The 24,661-nt window shown below is 47.2% G+C and overlaps 1 protein-coding gene across 2 annotated transcripts in view; it reads right to left on the bottom strand.

The window, feature by feature from the left end:
• Window positions 1-385: 385 nt before the first annotated feature.
• Window positions 386-24,661, bottom strand: part of LOC142587258 (uncharacterized) — a 32,715-nt gene continuing 8,439 nt past the window's right edge. For both annotated transcript variants that reach the window (XM_075698125.1, XM_075698124.1), the window contains exons 4-9: window positions 22,707-22,766; window positions 20,985-21,026; window positions 18,400-18,459; window positions 9,341-9,403; window positions 3,955-4,104; window positions 386-584 (exon numbers count right to left, since the gene is read on the bottom strand). In XM_075698125.1, the coding sequence (XP_075554240.1) occupies window positions 3,968-4,104; window positions 9,341-9,403; window positions 18,400-18,459; window positions 20,985-21,026; window positions 22,707-22,766 (362 nt within the window). In that variant the 3' untranslated portion in view covers window positions 386-584; window positions 3,955-3,967. The remainder of the gene's footprint in view (window positions 585-3,954; window positions 4,105-9,340; window positions 9,404-18,399; window positions 18,460-20,984; window positions 21,027-22,706; window positions 22,767-24,661) is intronic.

The raw sequence follows: 24,661 nt of genomic DNA, 5'->3' as shown, positions 1-24,661 counted from the left end.
GGTAAAAGAAACTAAAAGACAACAGAAAGCTATAAGTCGTACAGTTCTCGTGCCTATTACATCATGTGGACACTGCAAGTTTCAATTAATTCACGATAACATCTCACATGCACAAATTGCCGCAGAAGAACAAAGACTCATTTTTTAACTAAGACACCCTGTTGAAAAAAAAAGGAAGCGTGAAATGATCAACAGTGGTTGAACAAGCAAAACCTCAGTCCGGAGCCAATGTGTTGACAAGGGCAGCTGCCTTCGCGAGTACGATAAAAGTTCTAGAAAAACAGGCATTCCCAAGAAGACTATCACCTGTTTAAATATCTACATGAGAAAAGGCATAAATGCGAGTTTCAGTTAAATATACATTCGAACATCTTCATCACTAAAACGCATGTTAAAAAATTTATTGAAATACAAGACAGCAAAGAGAAATGCACAAGAGAACGCTTGTAATCATTTGATTTCATCTATAGTTCTTGTCCTCTTCATAGTGAGTTTAGCGTTAGTGGGAGTGAAGGTACCTTGTCATCGTGTCATCGTAAAAATTGGGAAAGGTGAAGCCCAGGCTTTCCTGTTGACTTAATAAGCTGAAAGATCGCATCAAAAATACAGTTAGTATAAGTCTGCCAGTGTATTTGGCTCGCACAACAAATATTAATTTCCCTGTTCTAGTGCACGTTGAGTTGGTCCCCAAAAAGCAGAAATAGTTAATGGGTGAAGTAATAATGGGATGCTTCCTGACCAAGCAAAAGTTGACAATAGAGAAAATTAAGGACTGTCAGGGGTGGTTAGGAGAAAGGAAAAGGGGGAAAGACAAAATCCAAGGCACAAGGCATTCTGTCAAAAGTGTAGACACAATACCTTTCTAGAAAAAAAACGCAGTCTACATGGAGCAAAGATGAAACAGGAATCAATGTAAGAATCAGTTTATTGATGTCAGCAGTGAAGTAATTAAGAGTTAGAAAAGATGTATATGCAGGAGGAGGTGCTGTAGTTCGAAATTCAATTTGGCCATTTTGTTCATGGCAAGATTTATTTACGCATAACTGCAGTCAAGCAGTGAAGCAGCTTAAACATAACCGCAGTTGATATATAACTTAAAAGGGGGAAGAAGAAATACTGGTATAGAACGAATGACACTTTGGTGGCTATAAAGGAAATAGTTAATAGTACATAAAATGCTATACTTATAAGGGCGTGAACAGAATGTAACGCTCACGGCTCTGTAAAGAGACGACACACAGCGCAACTGATGAACACAAGATAATTTTTTTCGCGTGCCAATGCAACCTTCTGTCCTTCTTTAGACTCATGGCCGTTGTTACGTCAGAAATTTTGCCGGTGGCAGTATAAATTTGCAGGAAAATTTGGCATCGTGTCATCACAACAAAAGTATTCTGACCTAATAGCATAAATTTATATAGTAAGCACGTCGTCAAGTTGTCAGTAGGATGCCGTTTCTCGTATAACAGCAAAATTTCAATCGGGCTTCCCACTTGAGGCAGACCTTTTCGTAATATTTTGGTAGTACTTTTAAATAGACAGCACTGTCGATTTTGCTCAGCGATCGAGTGTATTGATTGTTAACGTGTGGGATTTATTTATTTGCTGTTCTAGATATACTATAGCTCGCTCATTTCTACTGTGACGACCACATTGTATTGACCACTTTGAAGTTTCTTCGGTAACAACATGTTTATTATTATTCTTGGGTTATTTCAGTCTGCTTACGTAAATCAAGTTCGAAATCTCCAAATAGTGGGGCTGAGAGTTTAGACAGTCGCTTCTGCTAGTTTTGAACAGCCAATATAAGATGTTAATTTAAGAGGCTGTGTTTTAAAAGCCAAAGCACCAAGTTGCCCTAGAGCAAGTTCTATTGAAGTCACCAAATCTCCGCGCTACGGCTTGTGATTCAAAGGCAGCTCTGCAATCTCTCTTATCAGCTCAGCATCATGGCGCACATGAACAACTAATGGCAGATATATGATTATATGATTGCACTACCATTAAACGGTGAACAGAGGCCACGGAGTTGTGTTCCACTGGCCACCTTGGCACTGCAACATTAATTGCAATAAATTGGCGACACAGATGCTCGCGTGGCATATGGAAAACGTGAATGCACCTCGATCCCATTGTCCAGAACGAATGCTGCCTCGCCCATATTATCACACGAAGAAAATAAAATACATCAGTGTTCACCATTAGCCGCCTATATGCCATAGATCCACGTATGAATCTACAACTTTCATTCAATTTTACTCAGCGAGAAAAGATGCAACTGCAGTGTGCCGCCTGCGACTAGGAGTTTCCTCTGCGAATACCTTTTCATTCCAAACTGTAATCGCAGACAGAAAACATAAAATATCTCCTCTATGGCTGCCTACAAACGAGATTACAGCTTCGCCCGCCCCACATCTTTAGGTTCCTTTAATGATAAGCCTTTTACGGAAGCGATCTTGGGACCGCTGCTTCCTGTGTCTCTGATGTGGTGCGGCTATTCTTGAGATGCACCAGCCAATGTCACCGCTTCTGATGATCTGAACGATGAAGTCTTCGTTGTGTGGGTACCCGTGTATAGTTCGAACTTCTCTCCTCCTTCTTATCTTTTAGTCCCTTTCGACAATGGAGGGTAGTCAACCAGGCTCGGCTAGGTTAACCTACCTGCCTTTCCCTTATGATTTTCTTTTCTCACTCATGAGACCTTGTGTGAGATTGCAACGCTTTCCGTTTGCCCAGTTCAATACATTGGGAATAAGCGTATCTTGTAATTCTTCGTCGTTGAAGGACTTTAAATCAGTCGACATGCCATCATCGTCTCCATAATGTCATCGCCATCATCGTAACGTCATAGTCATCGTACCATCGACGTCGTCATAAACCCCTCGTCGTCATCTCTATGCCTTTGCCTTCGTCGAGCAGTCTCCTTGCCGTTGTAATCGCACGGAAAATTTCATGTGCACGGACGCGTCACACTATGTGCCACGATTTTGCAAAATCCAATAGAAAGCTGGATAGCCAGCTTTCTGCAAAATCATTCGCACAACATTGATTACCACAGTGCGTCGGTTCACAAAAATTTTTGAAATATAATGGCTCAACGCTTTCTCGCAAGGACGGTTTTGTCATCCTAAACAGCAATAACACAGTATCATCATCAGCAGTAGCAGCAGCAGCCCATTGTCATGTCCACTGCAGGACAAAGGCCTCTCCCTGCAATGTCCAATTACCCGTGTCCTGCGCCATTCGATTTCAACTCATGCCTGCGAATTTTCTAATGTCATCACTTTACCTAATTTTCTGCCGCCTTCGACTGCGCTTCCCTTCTGTTGGCACCCATTCTGTAAATCTAATGGTCCACCTGTTATCCATCGTGCGCATTACGTGGCCTGTCCAGCTCCCTTTTTTTCTCTTAGTATCAACTAGAATATCGGTTATCGCCGTTAGCCGTTTGTTCTCTGATCCGCACCGCTCGCGTACTGTCGCTTTATGTTAGGCCTAACTTTTGTCGTTCCATCACTCATTGCGCGGTCCTTAAATTGTTATCGAGCTTCTTTGCTAACCTCCAAGCTTCGGCCTTATATATCAGCACCGATAGAATGCAGTGATTGTGCAACGACAGTAGTAAGCTTCCACTCAGGAGTTGCCTGCCGTATACACTCTCCAACCCATGACACAGTCTACTTTAGGCCAAATTCGCACATACTTCAATGAATACTTAGATGGGGCCTCTCTATTATTTGTTTTATGCACAAAGTAAATAAGCTGGCTAAAGAAAATATTTAGAAGAACAACCGGTGGTGAACATTGTGTTTGGTACATTAAATGGCGTATACAGGGGTGAGTATTCAAACTCACTCAATTACAAAATACGGCTCATTTTTCTAGTCTATGCGCACTTTTTGTCGTGTAAACAACATGTAAGCAACGTATAAGCCCACGATACGATACACATACCTGTTTCTGCACTTCACTTAGGCTTTCTGGATTGCCGGCTGCTATTCCCGTTGCCATTCGCCTTGCCAGCGGCCTTGTCATCTGCCTTGCGATCTTCCTTGCCAGACGCCTTGTCACCACCCTCTTCATCGCCATTGCCATTATCCGTATCTAAGCGTGTACATCGACAAGGTTAGTGCATAAAAGGAAAAAAAAACAAGGGTTATCCATGTTTCGCAGGAATTCGTCATAACACGAAAGTAAAAGGTGTGTTCCAAGAAGCAGTGGCAGCTGCGTTGCATATTCACAAGTGCAAAATTATATCCCCAGACATATCATAAATCTGCGCACTCTTTTATTACTTGCAATTTACCCCCAATCAACGACAGCAATAGCAACCACACCAGACATGTGCTGCTGCACAGCGTAAACAGCACCCCGGAGGCTACCAGGCCTCATAGGTGAAACCGACGCGACGGTGAATGTGTATTTGGCGAAATTGCATCGTTATCGTTCCGGTGAAATCGCCCTCATTCCGTCGGAAACCCGTTAAGTGTTCTTATCTGTAGAGATGTCCCCCGGCCTGGACCTCGGCTACTTGTAGGGGTGCGCATCTCGAAAAAAGGACCTACGGAGAATATGTCCGCGTTCACTGGGCGCCTTTTGTCCAACGACAGACGACCTTCTTGAGGAGAATCCGCCGTAGATAGTAGAGCTGCCACCGGATACCTGCTGGTAAATAGGTACGAACGCGCTCGGTTATTAAGAGACCTCAACGTTTAGAAAGGGGTGTTTGTCCCCTGCCACAAATACACTGTTCGAATGTCCTATATGCACATGTTCGAAAGTGGGCCGCCACGGTAACACCGAGCGCTGATGGGGGTCAGGAATCACCTTCACGAAAGCGCCAGGAACGGGCGAGAAACGCCGTCAGCCATGGACGCCAAACGAGTTAGATCGCGAAGCACTTCTAAGCACCACCATTTATGCTATCCCTACAGATGTCCAGTTATCGGGCCATTTTTTTTTTCTACAGACTTACTCAGTGATATAACCAATGGTACCTAAATACAACCTACAATAAACATACGTCTTGAGGAACACAATTTATTTAATAAAGCAAACCTTTCTGTGCCCACTTTACTAACCATTTCATAGGCACAAAACACCAACGTATCGCCATGTCGTGGACTTGCGTGATAGCGATTGCGTGACGTATGTGTATGTTAGAGATTTCTGCCGAAGCTTGGTATAAAACACTTTCATGTTCAATGTGCCTTCGCAGGAGTTACGCAGCAAACAACATTGTTGTACGCTTCTATTTGTACGCAATGCCAAAACGTATTTTCTTACGAACTTGCAATCAACGTTGTCGATTTTACGGTCAATGAAAACGAAACTAAATTAATTCGGGGATATTAAATGCCAAAAACAATATCTGATTATGAGGCACGCTGTAGTGGGGGTCTACGGAATAATTTATACCACCCGGGGTTTTTTAATGCGCCCCGAATGCACGGGACACGGGCGTTCTTGTATTTAGCCCACTCGAAATGCGACCGTCGCGGCCTGAATTCAACCCCGCGACCTCGTGCTTAGCAGCGATACACCATAGGCGCTAATCTACCGCGTCAAGTATTATTTAAATTTGCCGCACTCTTTGCTAACCATTTCTTTAAGACTATATATAGAAAATATAGGGCTATATATAGGAAACCATACACACATATGACACTAAAATGCAAAATTTTGTTACGAAAATTGTAATTGATGGTGTTGAGGAAGCTCGTAGGTATATTGCGATACAAGTACGAATATTCGAGGCCTCCAATACAACCAGAATAGTAAATTATAGGGCATTATCGCAAAAAAGCCTCTTGTTTATCTTTTTCGATTAGATAACGGCTCATAAATGTTTACAATACAATAAATTAACTTGCTCTGCAAAAGAAAGTCACCTTCTCGTGGTGTAGCCACATTGGTCCATGAGCTAACCGCCGTAGCTCTGTAGTTACCAGAATGCCTTTTGTTTGGGCAAACCAAATGAATTGTTTTACTCTGCCAGTACCTAACAACCAGCCACAGCCCTCTGCATTCTTCTGTCGTCAATATTGTGTCAATATCAATTATATCACTGTTATTCTCATTCTATGTATTTGTAACGCGGGGAGGGCTTCTTTCAGCGCTCCGTGGACATTGGTTTATTGTAAACCCTGCATATAGCTCACAAAGTTTAAAGGATGTACCTAACTGGTTCCCACGCGGGAAAACAATGTCCTGAAGAGAACTGTGAGGAATTACTGTCTTCTTGAGGGACCCGAATAACACACTCCTTTCCGCGTTATAGAGTACAACACACAAGGTAATGTTCTATGTCACCGCACACACCACACGTTGAACATAATGGAGACAACGCCCCTTCATTTAAATTACCTGCAGGACACGGATTTGGCCTCCACATGGTGACCTTAGGAGTGACTATGTGTAGTTGTGAGGTCCGTGTCTGATTTATATTATTTATGTATTTTAAGTGTCGCTACGGTGGAGCAATTGCCGGCAGCAACAGCAAGGCTAATCCCACCAGTAGCCTACAACCACTCAACTCAACTGAACTTTAAAGGATGTATAGTACGCAGTTCATTGTGCTTAAGCGCTTTAAATCGATTAGCAATGAAATTTCGGAGCTCTATAACCACCGACGGTCTTGAAACGGACATATTGAAATGATAAATAAGGAACATAAGTATGCATTAATGCACCGACACCTGCACCTGAGTTAATAATATACTGTAACATATTATAAGTAACGTTCTGATATTTGAAAACATTTCATCAGCGGAAGCATAGTATTACACGATACTACCAGTCATTCATGTATTCCCGGTTGGAAGGCACCTCACCATCGTTACCTACTTATGTCTCGTGCAAGAAAGAGAATGCCTCACCATGTGCACATGACTCCGTCTTGTTCTCGACGACTCAAGTAATAAGAAATTGTGCAGAAACTATCAAAGATAATTGTCAGGACAGAGAGAGAGAGAGAGAAAAGGATGCATAGAAAGGCAGGGAGGTTAACCAGAGGTAGTTCCGGTTGGCTACCCTGCACGGGTGAAAGGAGTAGGGGCATAAAAAGAGAAAGAGAGTGAGAGAAAAGAAAAAAACAGTCAATGATTGTCAATGTAAGTGAATAGCCAAACGTTTCTAGAAAGCAATTTTCTTTGTTAACGCAATGGTGATCTCGAAGGAGTAAACATGTTGCATCGAGGATATTTAGGCAGGATTTGTTGTATAGTGTTGTAATTTCTGCAGGGAATAGAGCCACGAAGCGCCATATTTGGGGTTATACATATAGGCCGATTCATCCCATATGTGTCGTTGCCAGTGGCGCAAGCGCCGGCGTGGAAGGAGACTTCCGCGTTCCATTCCCGCCGTCGGAGACACACGTCCGTCTATGAAACCCACGTGCTGTCGCGCGAGAGCTGTAAGACGTCTGAATGTTCATATGCGGCATGAGACGCGCGCGCGCACGCACGCACACACACGCACGCACACACACACACGCACACACACGCACGCACACACGCACACGCACACACGCGCACGCACGCACACGCACGCACGCACGCACGCACGCACACACACACGCACGCACACACACACACGCACGCACGCACGCACGCACGCACACGCACGCACGCACACGCACGCACACGCACGCACGCACACGCACGCACGCACGCACACGCACGCACACACGCACGCGCACGCACGCACGCGCACGCACGCGCACGCACTCACACGCACTCGCACGCACACGGACTCACACGCACACGCACGCACACGCACACGGACTCACACGCACACGCACGCACACGGACTCACACGCACACGCACGCACACGCACGCACGCACACAGAGAGAGAGAAAGAGAGAGAGAGATGGGGGGCCTGGGGGGCCATAAGGAAAGATGGAAACTGCGGTTACTGTCTCGCACATTGGTGAAAACCTGAGGCGCGGTGTTTGTGGAAAGGGTAGGTGGGTTAAAAATAAAAGGTAGAATGAGAACAGTAAAAGTAGGCTGTTCTGCGCGATACCAGCTCATGTTTAAGCGCTCGGGAAAGACAGCCCTCCTCGTCTCCGGCTTCTGGAGCCCCTCCTCTTACATCCCCGCCCTAGGGGGCAGATGCGGAAGGGTGAAGAAGAGGCGCGGTCTTTTTTTCCTAGTGCTCCGTGCTGGCATATAAACCTTCAGACTCCCACAAAGCTATCACGCAAAAGTAGATGCGCTTCAAAGACCCTAAGGAAGCTGTTCGCTTTAAAACTAACCTGAATATGCACGTCAATAGCACTTCTTTAAATGAGTATTCCTCGTTTCAACGCTATCTAAACGTGCCCTATTTTACAACGTGTGTCTTCTGCATAGCTTCATCGCTCTCTCATACTTCTAACAACTGTGTTGGACAACTCGCCAATAGCTAGCTTTCTTAGATGAATTTCACTGTCGTAAGGAAGCGATATAGTAAATGTGGATAGGAGGAACGCAAGCAGAAATCAATCATATAGAACTGAATCGACAATCTGCAATAAGAAAATGTATCTTGAAAGTGCGGGCGAGAGGCTCTCTATATATGAACTACTACTCGGTGTGAGCTTACTAGTAGCCAAGCAGAAATACCTGCGCAGATGTACAGTGTCCGCGCACATTGTATAATGAAGGATAGCTATCTGACTGCTGCAGAAGCATGTAAGCAGTTCGTCAATGCGTAATCAGGCGCAAGTGAGCTTCCGCTGGATTTGTAGCAATGCTATTCAACGACTGCTCGTATGCGGTCCACAGCACGCGTGTCTTGCCCCAGCATTCGTTTGTAAAACTTCGAGGTGCTCGTTTTACGTTTGTGACGTTGTTCGTACGTGATTAAAAACTGCCAGTGTGCTCACAGTAATTGTTTCGAACCATTGGTTCTGTTCTCAGGAGGGGCCCTCCGAACAAGCTTCTATAGACAATGAAGGCCGCTATGGTTTTCCACAGCTCGCTTATATAGATCGACCCATACTCAGCCGGGCCGAAAACACTACTGAAAATTTTGTAGACGTTACTACTGCACTCTTTTCTCGTAATAAAGCTCAAATATGCGCGGACGCTCCAACGAACGCCGTGAATGAAGCCGCTGGATACTGACGCAACTGGATTGGTGCAACCGTACCGACGCGACCAGATGCCCTGCACACCCAGCGGGCGGCCGCCTTTGCGATTAATTTTTGTTGGGAGTCAGCACATGTAAACCTGAAATAGGCTGGCTGTTTGTCCGTGACCGACTGTTCGGGAAAAAAATGATTTAATCTAACACGAACACTATGAGGCATTCTGCATGGTTCATCTTTGCAAAGGAGCTGCAGGTGTACTCACCTTTCTTTCCGCCTTGCTGGGACTCAAATACCGTCCTCGTTATGTCGCTTGCTGAACCACCCACTGAAACACGCAACGTAAAGCAGTTTGCTATTTTGTTTCATACATCGAGTACACGAATATACTAGGTTAAAAACAATTATGCAGATTGAAGACAAGTTTTCGTATTCATATGATGCGAAACTTTCGGGAAACTTTCATTTACAAGCTATAAATTTTTTCAACTTCTACAGCGCGCGCTGCTGCCCAGCGATAGCGTGCCACGCGGCTTATCAACAAGACACAGCAAACTTCCATTGCGCGACCCACGTGATCAACGCGACCGTGTATTACACCGCTTTTTTGGATAAATGCGCTTTTCGTCACTTCTCCGGGATCAGCTGTCTCTACTATTCCTCAAAGTCGAAGATCAGCCCATCTTAATCGTCAAGATACCGAACGAGCACACGCGCCAGTCAGCGAGAAAGAAGGCTTACAAGGCTTCGATTTAATAAAGAAATTCACTTCTAAAAACATATGCTTGTTACAGTTGGGATATTTAGCTACCGCTTGTCGTTTCACTTCGTCATTCCGGAGAAAACAGAGCTGGGCATCAGCATATTTGTAGGGGTACTGCAGATGGAGCTATGCACAGGCCAATTCGTCATACGAGTGCTGCCTTGTGTGTGGGCTATTTGGTAAAGAAGCGAAGGAAGAAGACGAAGAAGCAGCAGCACTTAATATTATGTATTACACTAAGAACTACACTAGACTAAGTATGGTGTTGAGAAAGGTATTCAGAGAGAAGAACGCTACACACATCTAATATGCGAGGGCGAATCAGAAACTATTTGCCCCCTATTTTTTTGCCAAATTACAGCTACAAATGGAAAGTCAACATATCCATTCCCAGCGCTGCACCTTTCTTGGACCGGCCCAGCCTTATCTGTCGGTAGCTTCACGGCACGGCGCTGCTGTCAGTTGGCGTTTGTGCTTCACACGTTCATGGCGTACCAGCAACGAAGTGCGATTCGTTTTCTATGGAGCAAGGGACGAACGCCCATCGAAATCCACAGGGAAATGCAGCCCACGAATGGGGAAAGCTGTCTCGCTTTGAGAGGTCGAGAGACGAAGACGAAGTGCTTCTCTTGTGGAACACATCTCGCCCGTCCGCATATTTTCTACAATTTCCCCGCAACCGGGCTACCTATGACCACGAAAGTTGCTATGGATCTTCCCTAACTCATCCGGCACCCGATTTTACCAGCGGAAGACCCCTGCAAGTAACAGTTGTTTGGCAGTTAGCCCTTTTATCCTGATCAAGCCGGGGCGCCACGCTTGCCTCAGGGCAACCGGCGTCTCGCCTCCGCCGCGGCCGCGTTGTGCGGCGTTTGCCTGCCTCGCCGAGCCCGAGCCCAGCCATGGAGTACGCCGTAGAAGGCGAAGACATTGACCCAGCCGCGCTGTCTGACGGGACGTGGAAGACGGCCCTGGACATGCAGCAGAGATATCGACGCCGGACCGGAGCCGCATCGAGGCCCGACAACGGAGAAGCCTCGCCGAAGGGTGAGCCAACACCGATACCGCGACGACGGGCCCGCCCGCCTCCGATCGTGCGCCGTCGACCCATGCCACGCTTACCAGTGGACGATTACAAGGTGGTCTTTCGACCGAAAGGTGCCGTCAACCTGACCGAGGTTGGGCCAGCTGTACTCGCGGACGCGATATGCGCCGCCGCCAACCTCGACGTTCGCCAAGCCCTCCCCATTGACCAGGTGAGGATCCACCCCACCAACAACACGATCACGGTCAGTACCCCGGACCGGCAGCGTGCGGAGGCCTACTACAACATCACAAAGCTGCAGCACGCTCAGCATAAGCTTGATACGCCTGTGACAACGTACATTCCGGCGCCCGACAACTCGGTGCGAGGGGTGGTGTACAGGGCATACAGCTATGAAACGGACCAAACCATCTACGCCGAGCTTCGCAACAGAAATCCTGACCTGACAATTGTGAACGCGCGGAGAATGGGCACGACTCGCCACTTCGTGATCACCTTCGCCGGAGTCAAGCTCCCGAAATTCGTACGTTACCTGGCTTTCACGTTTGAAGTCTTCCCGTTCCGAGAACGGCCGGAGGCCTGCTTCAACTGTTGGAAGCTGGGGCACCGAGCAGACGTGTGCCCTCAACCCCGACCGACAGAACCAAGATGCCGGCGCTGCGGGGAAGCACACCCTTCGCCACCCAACGGAGAAAAGCCAACCTGCTCTCCCTCTTGCGTAGTATGCGGTGGAGGCCACCCGACCGGCAGCAGGAGTTGCAAATATCGGTTTATCCGAAAAAAGCAGCCCGCCAAGCCAGCCAATGCTAACACCACGCCGTCACCATGTGGAGGAGACGAAAACGGCAAGAAGGCGTCGGCGAGAACGTCCAGACCACAGGAGCGGGGTCAGGTGAGCGGCCAGAGCCGAACCGAGTCCTTTCCACCTCTTCGCGGCCGAAGCGATAGCGTGAGGCACCGGTCGGCGTCCCGGCCACCTGGAGACCGCTCGAGCTCCAAGAGCACACAAGTCGCCTGGGGAACAGCCAAGCCTCAGCCGAAGCCCCGGAAGAAGCTGCCCCAAAACCCGCAGGTAAGGGAGCTGGCGGAGCAAATGAAATTACTCCAACAACAATTAGCTGCAGCTAATAACAAAATTCGACAATTAGAAAATGGACATACTCCTAGTAATGCCCCCAGCACAAAAAACGCGAGCGAGATCGTGGCTTGTGCTAAGCGTGGAGCGGATGCAGAAAACGACATGGAGGTAGATGGTGCGCGCCGCACTAAACGGAAGGCGGAAGGCCCCGCCACAGTACCCGTCGAGAGTGTCGCCGCGCCGGACCCCCGAATTTCAAAACTGGAACGCGTGATCGAGAGTATGGTTGCTCAGCAAGCCGCCCAAAACAAACAGCTGGTAGAAAGTGTTGCCGCTCTTAGCTCCGCCATGACTGCAGTTATGTCCCACATTGGATTAACCACGGCACAACCCCAATCCCAACCGCAACCTTACCTTCAGCCTCAGGTGGTAACTCCGCCTGCACCAACGCCAGAACCAAACATGCTACGCGATTCTGTGACTCAACGCGCTTCCGGAGTGCTCACAAAAACACCTAGCACGGTTTCACCGTGCATGGAACCGCAAAAACAAACGTGATGGCCAAAGCACCAATCGTAATCTGGCAGTGGAATTGCAGGGGCTTCCGCCGTAAACGCAGGTCTCTGGAATACACGCTTCAAAATCACCAAACCAAACCTGACATAGTTGCCCTTCAGGAAACTGGGATAGTGGCAAAATTATCAGGTTTTGCGGCTTACAACGAAATTACCGCTCCAGATATCTCTCCGGCCACGGCGATCATGGTGAACAGAAATCTGACCGCCAACCAATTAAACCTTGAATTCACGGCGGTGTCATACACCTTCGTTGAAATCCTGCCAAAACGACGATCGGACCAAACGCTCTACATTCTGAATGTTTATAGCCCCCCTAGGGATAAAAGCCTAGCAGTAGCTACACTAATAGGCAAAGCATATAAAGCTGCAAAGCATGCACAACTCGTGCTGCTGGGAGATTTTAACGCGCACCATTCGGCCTGGGGCTACCAAAAATGTCAAAAGAAGGGCACTAAACTCTGGGAGACCGCTCAAGACCTTGGTTTTACTCTTCTTGTTGACCCTGAAAGACCAACCCGCATAGGCAATAGCGTGAGTCAAAACACCTCGCCTGATTTGACTTTCACCAGGAACATAGACAATGCCATCTGGGAGAATACCGAACTAAACGTTGGTAGCGACCATTACATTCTTTCCATTACGGTACCCTCCAGAGGCTACAAGCGAAATAAGGTGAAAATTAAGCACACTAGATGGGACGCTTTCCGGTATGTTCGCAATAGACGCGAACCCGCAACGATTACAAACCTTGAAGAATGGATATCCACTCTTCTCAAAGACGCAGCTAACTCGACCACAGAGGTAGACCAGGAGGAGGACGGCCCGGCTCCAGATGCTAAATTGGTCCATCTATGGTCTGCACAGCGGAGTCTGCAGAAGCGCTGGCTCGCGCAGAAACACAACCGTGGCCTACGCAGACGCATCGCGCAACTGGAACGGGATATCGAGAAATACTCACGAAAGCTCAGTCAGGAACACTGGCACCAGCTATGCGACCGCCTTAATGGCCAGCTAGGGTGCAAAAACACCTGGTTCCTGCTTAATAATAATAATATCTGGGGTTTTACGTGCCAAAACCACTTTCTGATTATGAGGCACGCCGTAGTGGAGGACTCCGGAAATTTTGACCACCTGGGGTTCTTTAACGTGCACCTAAATCTACTGGTTCCTGCTTAAACACCTACTTGACCCCAGTCAGACTAAAACAGCATCACAAAAGAACCTTCAGAGGATCATACATTCTTTCCCGGGAGATAATGATGCCCTTTTTGAAGCTCTAAAAAACCGCTACTTTAATACAAGCACCGATATTCCTCTACCCGTAGCTTATACCGGAAAGGAAAACAGGGAACTAGACAGCGACATTATGGAATCTGAAGTACGTGCTGTCCTAAACAACATCAAGACAACAGCGGCGGCTGGCGAGGACCGCATCACCACTAAAATGCTACGGAACCTAGACGATCAGTCGGTTACCGAAATCACAAATCTTTTCAACATCCACTGGAAAGAGGGAACTATACCTACCAGCTGGAAACATGCAAACGTAATTTTCATACCCAAACCAGGCAAGAAGCTGGAGCTAGAGAATCTCCGCCCTATCTCCTTAACCTCTTGCCTGGGGAAGGTTATGGAACACGTCATTCTTAACAGGCTAAACGAGTACACTGAAAGCAATGGGCTGCTGCCCCATACGTTGATAGGCTTCAGATCAAATCTGTCCACTCAAGACATTATGTGGAAAATACAGCACGATATCCTACATCCGGGCCCTATAAGAGCCACCCGTACAATTCTAGGGCTGGACGTGAGTAAAGCGTTCGACAATGTGTCACATGCTTCAATACTCACAAATCTAGCCCAAATGAATGTCGGGAAGCGCACTTATAGCTATATTACAAGCTTTCTCAAGGATCGCACTGCAGAAATACATTTTGGGGACATTAAAAGCGGACAATTTCAATTAGGTACAAGGGGCACCCCTCAGGGTGCGGTCCTCTCCCCCTTCCTTTTCAATGTGACCATGCGAAACCTGCCTCCATTACTGGAAAGCATCCCGCATATCAAACACTCCATCTATGCCGATGATATCACCATCTGGACCAATAGCGGTTCCGATGGAGAAATCACGGAAGCATTACAAGCGGCCGCGGATACCGTACAAAATTTTGTGCGACAGAATGGTCTAGCGTGCTCGCCGACAAAATCGGAGCTTCTCGTCATCCGTGATAAATCAACCAAACACGCCACCGAAAGGGACGCCACCTTCCCTATACGAGTCAGTATGGAAGACGGCCCAGTTCCGCCCGTACTGACTATAAGAGTCCTGGGCATGTTAATTCAACATAACACCCATAATTCTGAGGCGATTGTCCGATTACGGACGACAGCCCGCCAAATATGTGGCCTAATCAGACGAGTAGCCACACGACACCGCGGTATGAAGGAGGCTGATCTCTGCCATTTGACGCAGGCTTTCCTGATCAGTCGCGTCGTGTATTCCTTCCCTTACTACCACCTACGCCTTTCTGACAAGGAAAAGGTTAACAGCGTCATTCGCACAGCTCATAAAGCTGCCCTTGGTCTCCCGAGGTATGCGAACACTGAACGATTACTTGAGCTAGGTATATACAATACCCTAGACGAACTCGTGGAGGCCCATAAAACAGCCCAACGTGAACGACTCTCCCGCACCGCAACTGGCAGAGTTATTCTAAGTAAACTCGGGCTGAATCCCGTTATGAATTCAGCAGGAAGAACAACATTACTCGGTGCGGTCAAAAGCCGTTTGGTTATAAAACCATTACCCAAGAACATGCTCTCTGGGAGACACGACAAGAGGCGGTCTGCCAGAGCCAAGGCCCTTCAGGAAAGGTACCAAAACAACCAGCACACCGCTTATGTCGATGCAGCAAAGCAAAATCACCAAACTTACGTAGTGAGCGTCGTGACCGGAGAGGGAAGTATCCTCAACGCCGCGACCATAAAAACAGCGTCGACCGTGGAAGCGGAAGAGACTGCCATTGCTTTGGCCATCATGAATCCCTCCGTGCAAACAATCATAAGCGACTCCAAAAGGGCAATAGTCAACTTTTCGAGAGGCAGCATAGGCGTATGTGCAGCGCGAGTCCTACGGGACTTTAATAATGAAAACACTGTTGAACTCGTATGGGTCCCTGCCCATTCGGGGAATCAAGGGAATGAGGAGGCGCACTGGGTAGCCCGAGGTCTAATCAACCGGGAGATGTGCCCCTCAGACTCGGATCCCATGGATGAGGCACCGACGACATACCAGGAAATAACAAACTATTACAAGCAAAAAAGGCGAATTTACCCGCCTCCAAACGCAAGCCTCACGCGAGCGCAAGCCTCGATCCTGCGTCGAATCCAAACTAAATCGTTCCCCAACCCACATTGGCTATCCATAATTACCAACGGGCAATGGAACCCAATATGTCAAAATTGCACAAATCAAACATTGGCTACCCAAAATCACATTCTTTGGGGGTGCGAGGGCTTACCCCCTCCCAGGTCGCTCCTGCCAGCTCCCTCACAACAGACGTGGGAAGAGCTGCTCAGAACGCCGGAAGAAAAAATACAAAAAGCCCTCGTTGCCTGGGCCGAAAGGGTCGCTCCTCGTGAGGGGCCATTCTAGGACTCGGGCCTGCCAGGTCATAACTGAGCAGAGTGCCAATAAAGTTGTCACCACCACCACCTTTGAGAGGTCTGAGGTGGTGGTGCTGGGAGTTCGCAAAGGGCCGTGAAGGCTTGCATGACAATGAGCGTTCGAGCAGGCCACGTGCGTCGCTGACTGACGACAGGGACATCTCAAATTTATTGCTGTGGCGGGAAAAATGTATTAACCGGTGCGGGCAATATGTGGAAAAATAGTATAAGGTACGCAGCATAGTACGTATGTTTATAATTACTTGTATGTATCTTAATTCAAGTAATAAAAAATAGGGGAAAAAACGTTCTGATTCGCCCTTACTTCTGTCACAGTGGCACATACGCACTTGCAGGGTTTGGCCGGAAATCGGCACATACGCTGTGGTCCGACGTTGGTGGTTACGCCGTTAAATATTGAAAGAAAGTTTACACCCTTTGGGGTGTATATTTGCCCGACAACAATAATCGTCATCTATCTTGCACGCATTTCCTTTCTTTAACGCTGCGAGCCCGGTACTTCCAATTCACGAATGGAATGCGCGTTATCAGCATGACAGAGCCTTCTCGACAGGAAAGTAAGGATCACAGCTTTTTCAAGAAAGGAAATCCGGGCAAGACGGATGACGATTATTGTTGTGCAGCAAATATACACCCCGAAGGGTGCAAACTTTTTTCAGAGTGTTATTTCATTAAATTCACAATGGAGGTCACAATATATCCTGCAAAACACTGACAGGTGCACGAAACTGCGGTGGACTGGGCAAAGAAAGTTTCGCCTTAAAGAATATCTTCGCATTGGTTTAGTGGCAATAAAAGGTGCATCCCATGATGTAGCTTGCGTCACAAGCAGTCACGCCACTAAGAACGTGCAACAGGTGGGATTGCCAGTCCATGCTTACATACCGCCTTTTCTTTTTTCAGGCTATTTCTAGCTTCAACAATGAAGCCATGTCGTTGCTTCCTGCCATCTGGTCAAGAAGCATAATACAGACTTTTCTAGTTCATTACAAGCTTCCACACGGAAAACTGTGTTGATCTAATCTCAATTCTACTTTTTATTTAAGTACTACGCTAATGTTGTCTCGTTGTTTGAATAACGCTTCTTCTTCGCTTATGTAACCGTAGTTCCCTCTTACCCAACGCCTTCCTGAATGCCAGTAAGGTATTCCTAAATGAGTAATGCTACGCGAGCTCATAACACCCTTTAAGTTGACGACGTTTGCAAAAATCTGAGTACACCTAAGTGCTCCTTATGAGCTGTGAATGCGAAAGCATTAATGTCCCATTGAACGCCACTGAGGGGTCCTTCGAGTTTTGCGCTGCGGGTAATGTACCACCGCGGCACGTGTTTCCCGAGCCAGCAAGCAGCAGCAGCCTGCGGTGCCAACCCCGCGTGCCACCGGCGTCTTGCGCGACGAGTCGCCGAGGCAGCGGCCACCAAGGCCGGCAGGGGCGCGCAGCAGTTAAGCGCAGTGGAGGTGAGAGAGAGCAAGCGAGAGCGAGAGAGAGATATGAACTGCGCGCCGGCTTCCGAGAGCGAGACGGCCGCACGCGCGCATCACGCGACACGCCACGTCTACGACAACCCGTCTCGCTCCACGGCATCGCGTCGCCGCATCTGCTCCGCCGAGGCGCGTTGGTGATGCGGCGTCGCGGCGATGCCATCTCCCCTCACGTAACACCGTTTCGCCCGCTCTGCTCCGTCGAAGCGCGCTCGTGATATGCCATTGCAGGCAGTGGGAATTTAGGTGCCATTTGGCTGCTACAGACGCCGGCTTTTTCGCTCACGAGCCATTTGATGATTTCGCATCAATAAAGATTTAATTCATAGTGATTTTATTATGTGCTTTACTTATTCTAGGCTTGTCACATTTATCACAATCATTTTTCGTGCATTGTGCGACCTCGGTCCCCATCACGACGTCCTACAAGACAGTAGTCGTGGTAGATTCACCATTTTAAAATGTTCCTGCAAGAGGGCAACCATCTTTGTGCAAGGAACATGTGCAGTACACTTGAGTTGGACACGTCTTCAATGTTCACTGAAGGAGCGAGAGAAGGCGTGCACCTACATAGTATTTTGCTCTCTGAGAACCACGAGCTGCTGCAGCTGGACTGGTTAAGCTGGTCGTACAGTCGTCAGGCATTATAGAAAAATTTTCGCCCGTGAGAACGCAAAAGTTACACTTACGTGCAGATACCGCGTCAGGTGCGGCATAGACAAAGATGTCGAGTCCACTTCCTCCATGCCCTGTAAATGTCCACATATGGCGAAGCTACTTTTATTGCTTCCCGAACCAAAGTGTAATGGACTTGCAACAACGGTCAAAATATTCGCCGGCACCCTTGTTTTCACTAAATAATTGGGTACATGTTCCACCTGGGTACATATGATAGTCGATACCTAGCGGCCAAGTGCTGTAATAGAACTGAAACGTTGGGGTGTATGTGCTTTGTGCGTGCGCGCCCGTGTGCACGTGGTCAAACGAATCTTAGCAAGAAAAGTTTTGATGTCGCAGCCGGGTTCTATAGGTTGACTAGTCTTGTTGACGGCGCACTTTCGCTCTGTGTGCACGTCCATCGTAGCAATTCTATGCCTCGGTACGTGGCTCGCTAAAATATATTTTTCACGAAACACTAAGACAGCAATAGTTTGGCGCGAATATATTTCGACACTGTATTCCAATTATGTTATCTTCTATCAATCCTTCGCAAGGAAGATGATAAATTATTGGCATCTCGGCATTGTTGAGTTCACATTTCCAGAATCGGCTTGATGCATTCCCAATAACAGTGAGTCTTTTCACTCAAGAATGCGCTTGGGGCAAGCTAATTGGGCGGGTGCATAATTGGCAAGAAAGCAGACCAATACGCAGCAGGACCAATACCAGAGAGAGAGAGAGAGAATCAACTTTTGTGCTGAGCCCTTAGTGACGGTTGGTGCGCACTGGCACCAGATGGGGTGGAACCTTCTTCTCAGGTCCCATATGCGTCCAGCAGTTCCTGGCCCCTAGCCGCCAGCGCGAGCTAGGTCGGTAGGTCGGGGCTGGACAACAAGGTCTCCCATCGCTCGGGGGGGTTGGGACTGGGGAGGGTGGGGGGTAGGGATGGTGGGGGGTTCTTGAGCTTAGTGCACTCTGCAAGGATGTGTGCTAGAGTGCCTTTGGTGTCGCCATAGAGGCATGGAGCAGCTCTTTCTGATCTTCGTCATTTGTATTCTTTTCCACGTGTATGGTTTCACGTGACAGTAAAAAAAGCTTTCAAACACTATTGCTTCTTTTTCTTTCATGGGCGAGATTCTTGACATTCCGGTTTATGTCTTCGTCCAAGAGCGAAGTGAGGCTTTCCACATAACTATCGTATAGAGAAATTCTACCTCTACAACGTGGCTAAAAGGTATTCAGTTTGTCAATATTGAGTACCTCGTCTTCTAGGTGCCCTGTCAATTTCGAAGCTCTGCTACGGTGGAACGTCATCGTTTTCGTAGTTGCACGAATTGGTAGACATTTCCGGCGCAGAGATGTTACGCTGCAATTTAAGCGTTAATGTCCATGTATGAAGGTCGGAGAACTCTCAATGTGTTGACTGCCGTCGATGTAAGATCAGGGCACTCAAAGGAAAGCGCACAAATGGAGTACACGGAATCACGTAACAAGGGTACGTGGCGTTTATTTGTCTCAATATTATTATAATTGCCTTGATCAAGCAAGCATTTGCTTGCCTTGGGAAATCGGTACCTTGTATTAATGTTTTGGGGGAGGAGAGGGAATGGGCTGACAACTACAGGTGTACTGACACGATATTTTCGACTATTAATTATTTTGCTGTAAATGAAGGTCGCAGGCTTCTAAGCCCTATAAAACAAAGTTACAAGTCTCATGGTGCCGTTAATGATTTAATGTAATAGCTTTTCTACCGCCATTTTCAATTTCGCATGTCAGGAAAATGTTTCTTGACACCGCGACTCAGAATGGCACAAAGCGGGAGCAGGACAATACGAAGTTTTTACACTCGCATCGGCTCGCTCGGTCGCTTCGTACGCTGCTACTCGTTGTGAGGGCGATGTAGCAGTGTAGCGGATGACCGAGCCAGCCGGAGCGAGTGTCACAACGACGCAATGTCTTGCTCTATACACACTGCGTCCTGATGTCACGACACAGTATCCTCCTGGAAACCAAACGGAAACTCGATGTAGAAAAACAATTATATTAAATTGTAAAGGCTGCTCTAATGTGTGGCACTGCTTTTTCTAGGGTTTAGAAGTCAAGGACTTTTATTAAACGCAAGAAATTACTTGAAAATATCATGTCATTGCCCTTATAACGGCCCAGTGTTGCTTTTCTTGCTCTTGTTCCTCACTGCTAGTCTCATTTCTTTTGCCTTCTGCGTACTTGCTATAGCATCCATGTGCGGGAGTACAAGGGAGCAACACAATAAACATTTTATTTCCTTGATTTCATTACGAAAGCGAGTCGTCAAGTGACTGATTTACTAAGTTATCGGTCGCGTGATTGGTTATATAAAAGCTACTAAGAGGCTGAACACATGAGTGCTTCTAAATAGCTTTCCAACGAATGAAATCAACGCACGTTTACATGCACCCTTCTAGAAGAGCAGCGGCACGCCCGCCACAAATAGACCCGAAAATACAACTGCGCTGCACACAGGGATGGGCAGTGACCCTGGAAGCTGTAGGATTTGGTTGTCACAGTGTTGCAGCTGTCGCAAGTTGCGACACAATTTGCTGTCGCGTAAGAAAGGCGCAGTTGCACTCACCATGATGCCCATAGTCGCCAGGATGCGGCGTGCCTTCAGACCCTGGAAACGTATATGAAGTGCATGTTTCCCAAATACATGGCTTTACAAGGTGGTCTCATTTAAATGCTTGTGCGCAGAAAAACTTCAAACACAAATGAGAGTGATCACGCTGATTCAGTTCAGTGCCGCCGCTGTCCTGTCAGTATACTACCTTCATTTCTCCTTGTGCCACAACACGTGATGTACCATCATCACATAGCTACCTTTGGGCGAGGATTAAATTCCAGTTCCAAAGCAAGCGCGTTGTGAGGCGCCAGTATAATGACAACAAAGTTTTCTTGCGCTGCCATGCACGCTACTTTTTGTTACCGTAATGCAATAAGTAAATTCTTTACCGAAGGCTGCAAGGCAATCATACCATACAGTAATACGGTAGTCCTCTGAATTGTAACGGCTCCCTTTATTCTACCGGTAGAAACGCGTTATTATTGGCAAGGTGATATTTCATACGGTAAGCTAGCATGCTTACAACTCTGCAATATTCCTCGAGCCTCATACTTGAGTTTCTGACATATGTGGCTTGAAGTTATGTCAAAATGTGAAAGGGCATGCTGCATGCAGTCCCTGCAAGCTGTTTTATCTGCAAACACCGTAAGCCAACTAGTTCAATATATTTTTACTGCTCCCGCTTATATGTATAATGTGGTGTTTGTCTACATTTTGGTTAATATCTCTGGATACAATTTTCATTGTGTTTATATAAGAGCGGCCATATCTTCTACAGTCGATGCTACCACGCCTTACACCGTCATTTTGAGAGAGTTCTGCTTGGCATTAATACCAAATACGCAGTAAACAAACAAGCTGTTTCTGCAGCGTAGAAACCAGCGTTCTTGTGTCCTACCTCTATGTGTAACCTATAGCAAAAGGTGGTACAAAACTATTAGTATTTCACTCTGCTCGCTCATTACGTTATAAATCCATAACATGTTTCTTTGGTATTCCTAGTTTTCTGCGAGCTCACTGTGATTTGTCCGCCCATTCATATGAATGCGGGCGAGTAATGAATTAGCTCCTGAAATGTTCGCTATTACATTTGCTCATACGTCGCGCTAATCAGTGCGCGCCGTAGGGCTCATGTACTTCAGGCCCCTGGATGTTGCATAAGTTTATGATACAGTCAGTCATGAACGACAGCAACTAAATGTGATTTAAAATAGGTGTAAATGGTGTATCCTATACCTGCAACAGCGGTAGTTTCACGTGTGAAAAAACATGCTTGCATGTATTTATGGTGTTTCTTTCAGCTGAATGTGTAGTAATAAGGCGCCTTTTCTATTTTTCCACATCTAGATTTTTAGGTGTAGATGCATCGTTGCTCGGTTATGATTGTACACTTCAGTTATCACGGCGTCTAAGGAAATGGGCTTGTAAGAACCTTTTCGGACCCCGCACGACCCATAATTGCTGCTTCCATCGGCTCCAATTCAATAGCTACATTCATGCGACAATACATATCACCCTTCTTATATATATTGAAAACACTTCAAGCATGCGCTCTCACCACTAGGTCTACCATAAAGAGAAGCGCCAATCGGCGCGTTAAAGACTAGCAACTGGTCGCAACAGATATGGATCAGCTGTAGCTCCCACTCAACAAACGCAGGGGCACCGTCTTCTCGACGCCGGGATAAGACAATAAGGCACTCAGCCTCGCAAGCAGCCAGAGTCTGCACTTACCGGTTGCTGTTCCACCCGGCGGCGACGCCGCACTTTCCAACGGCTTCGGCGGTGCACTCGCTAAATAACAAACATTTATTAAATACACAAATTACTATATGTATATACATTTACCTCACAATGTTTTACCTAACGTTTGCCAAGCCAGAAGCAAACTAGAAGTGAGTGGCACAGTCCAAACAGTATCGTTAACTGCCCTGCTCAGCTAGCACCTCGCTCTGCTTTGGCGGTAAGCATAAGTGAACAGGTGTGTATCAATCACATACTATTGATCTGGATACTTACTAGTGGCCTAAACGCAAATCGTTCCGTCCACAACTTGGGCAGCAGATAACATTGATAAACATGGCAACAATTTGTTTCTGTTGAATTATATTTGTTCTGAGTTTGATTAGTCCTAGTATGAAAGGCAGCACACAGAATCTGAGGAAGTGCTTCTTGAATATGTGTCTCCGCGGGAAAACATTACTTCTCTTAAGCCAATGATCTCTGCAGCTTCTAGCGGAGGTCCATGAATACCAGGTTAAGCGATAAGTCTGTGTAGAATCCAATGGTATTGGGTTTCAATAATGGCTAGACAAAATTATTGATTTTCTAAATGTAGAAAAATGAACCAAGAAAAAGAAAACAGACAAACAAAGCCTTAGTTTCCAACAAATGATTCCGGAAAGAACACAGGTATATATTCCGTAACATAAAATCGAAACAAGGAAAATAAACAAAAGCATTTGGCCACAGATCATCAGCACACCTTCATGTCTTCTTGTTATTCCCGGTATCGAAAAGAAAACGGAGATGTCAACTTTCACCCTCAAACAAATCGTGCTTTCATTCCTGCATGACAAGCACAGAGGACGCATCTATACGTTTACACGGAGAGCTCTGTATGCTCTAAAGGTTCAGCTGGAGCAGTGGTGATTCCCGCAGAGTGTATCACCCTCAAGTTCAAGACATCTCACATTGCATCATCGACGGCTGCAGAACTCCACAGCTATCCGTGCTGCTCTGGAGCTTATTGTTCACAAATCTTCACATTCATGGTCCATCTTATGTGACTCAAAGGCACCTCTCCAGTGTCTGATGTCCCCTTTCAACCACGGACCAAATGTGCAACTAGTCGCAGACACCTGACTACTACACCATCACGCGATCAACACGGGACACAACATCATCTACCAGTGGATACCGGGTAACTGCGGAATTTCGGGAAATGACAGTGCGGATGACGCTGCCGCCCATGATGGTGCCCAGATTATACCCATACCGCTGTCAAGAACAGATGCAGCCACAAGTCTTCGGTCCCTAGCCCGCAAGCTTACGCAGAATCTGTGGAACGCCAGTGAATTCACGAACGCATGTCTCCACAGATAGGAGCGACTTCTGCAACTCCGTCTACCACCAGGGTTACCACGAGCGGAAACAACACTTTTGTGCCGCCTGTGGCTCGGCGTGGCATTCACGAAGTCCTATTCATTCCGCATTGGTATGACCGACAGCCCTACTTGCGACACCTGCGGCTGCGAGGAGACGATTGAGCAACTGCTTTGTGACTGTCCCCGTTACAAAGTGTCAAGAAAAGTGCTCGTGACCGCGCTCAAAAAACTGGACAATCGCCCCTCTACACAGTAAAATGCTCTAGGACACTGGTCCAGACCGGCTTCGGCACTCAAGGCCTTAAGGGCTTTGCTGAATTTTTTAAGGACATGCGAATTGTGCGACCGCCTTTGAATGTAGTAGCGCATAGTTTCGCGTTACTGCGGGAATTTTCTGGTTTCCATTTTCTTCCTCTTCTTCTTTTTCCTTTCATTCCTTTTACCCCTTTCCGCAGCACAGGGTAGCCAGCCGGTACTTACACTGGCTAACCTCCGTCTTTCCTCCCCTTTGTCTCCTCCTCCTCCTTCGTGTGAGTCCTGTCTCATAGCAACAAGTTCCCTATAAAAGTAAGAATGTCCCAA

The sequence above is a fragment of the Dermacentor variabilis genome, chromosome 7 (assembly GCF_050947875.1).
Source record: "Dermacentor variabilis isolate Ectoservices chromosome 7, ASM5094787v1, whole genome shotgun sequence".
Classification (NCBI taxonomy): domain Eukaryota; kingdom Metazoa; phylum Arthropoda; class Arachnida; order Ixodida; family Ixodidae; genus Dermacentor; species Dermacentor variabilis.
This window is presented reverse-complemented; position numbering and strand designations above follow the sequence as displayed.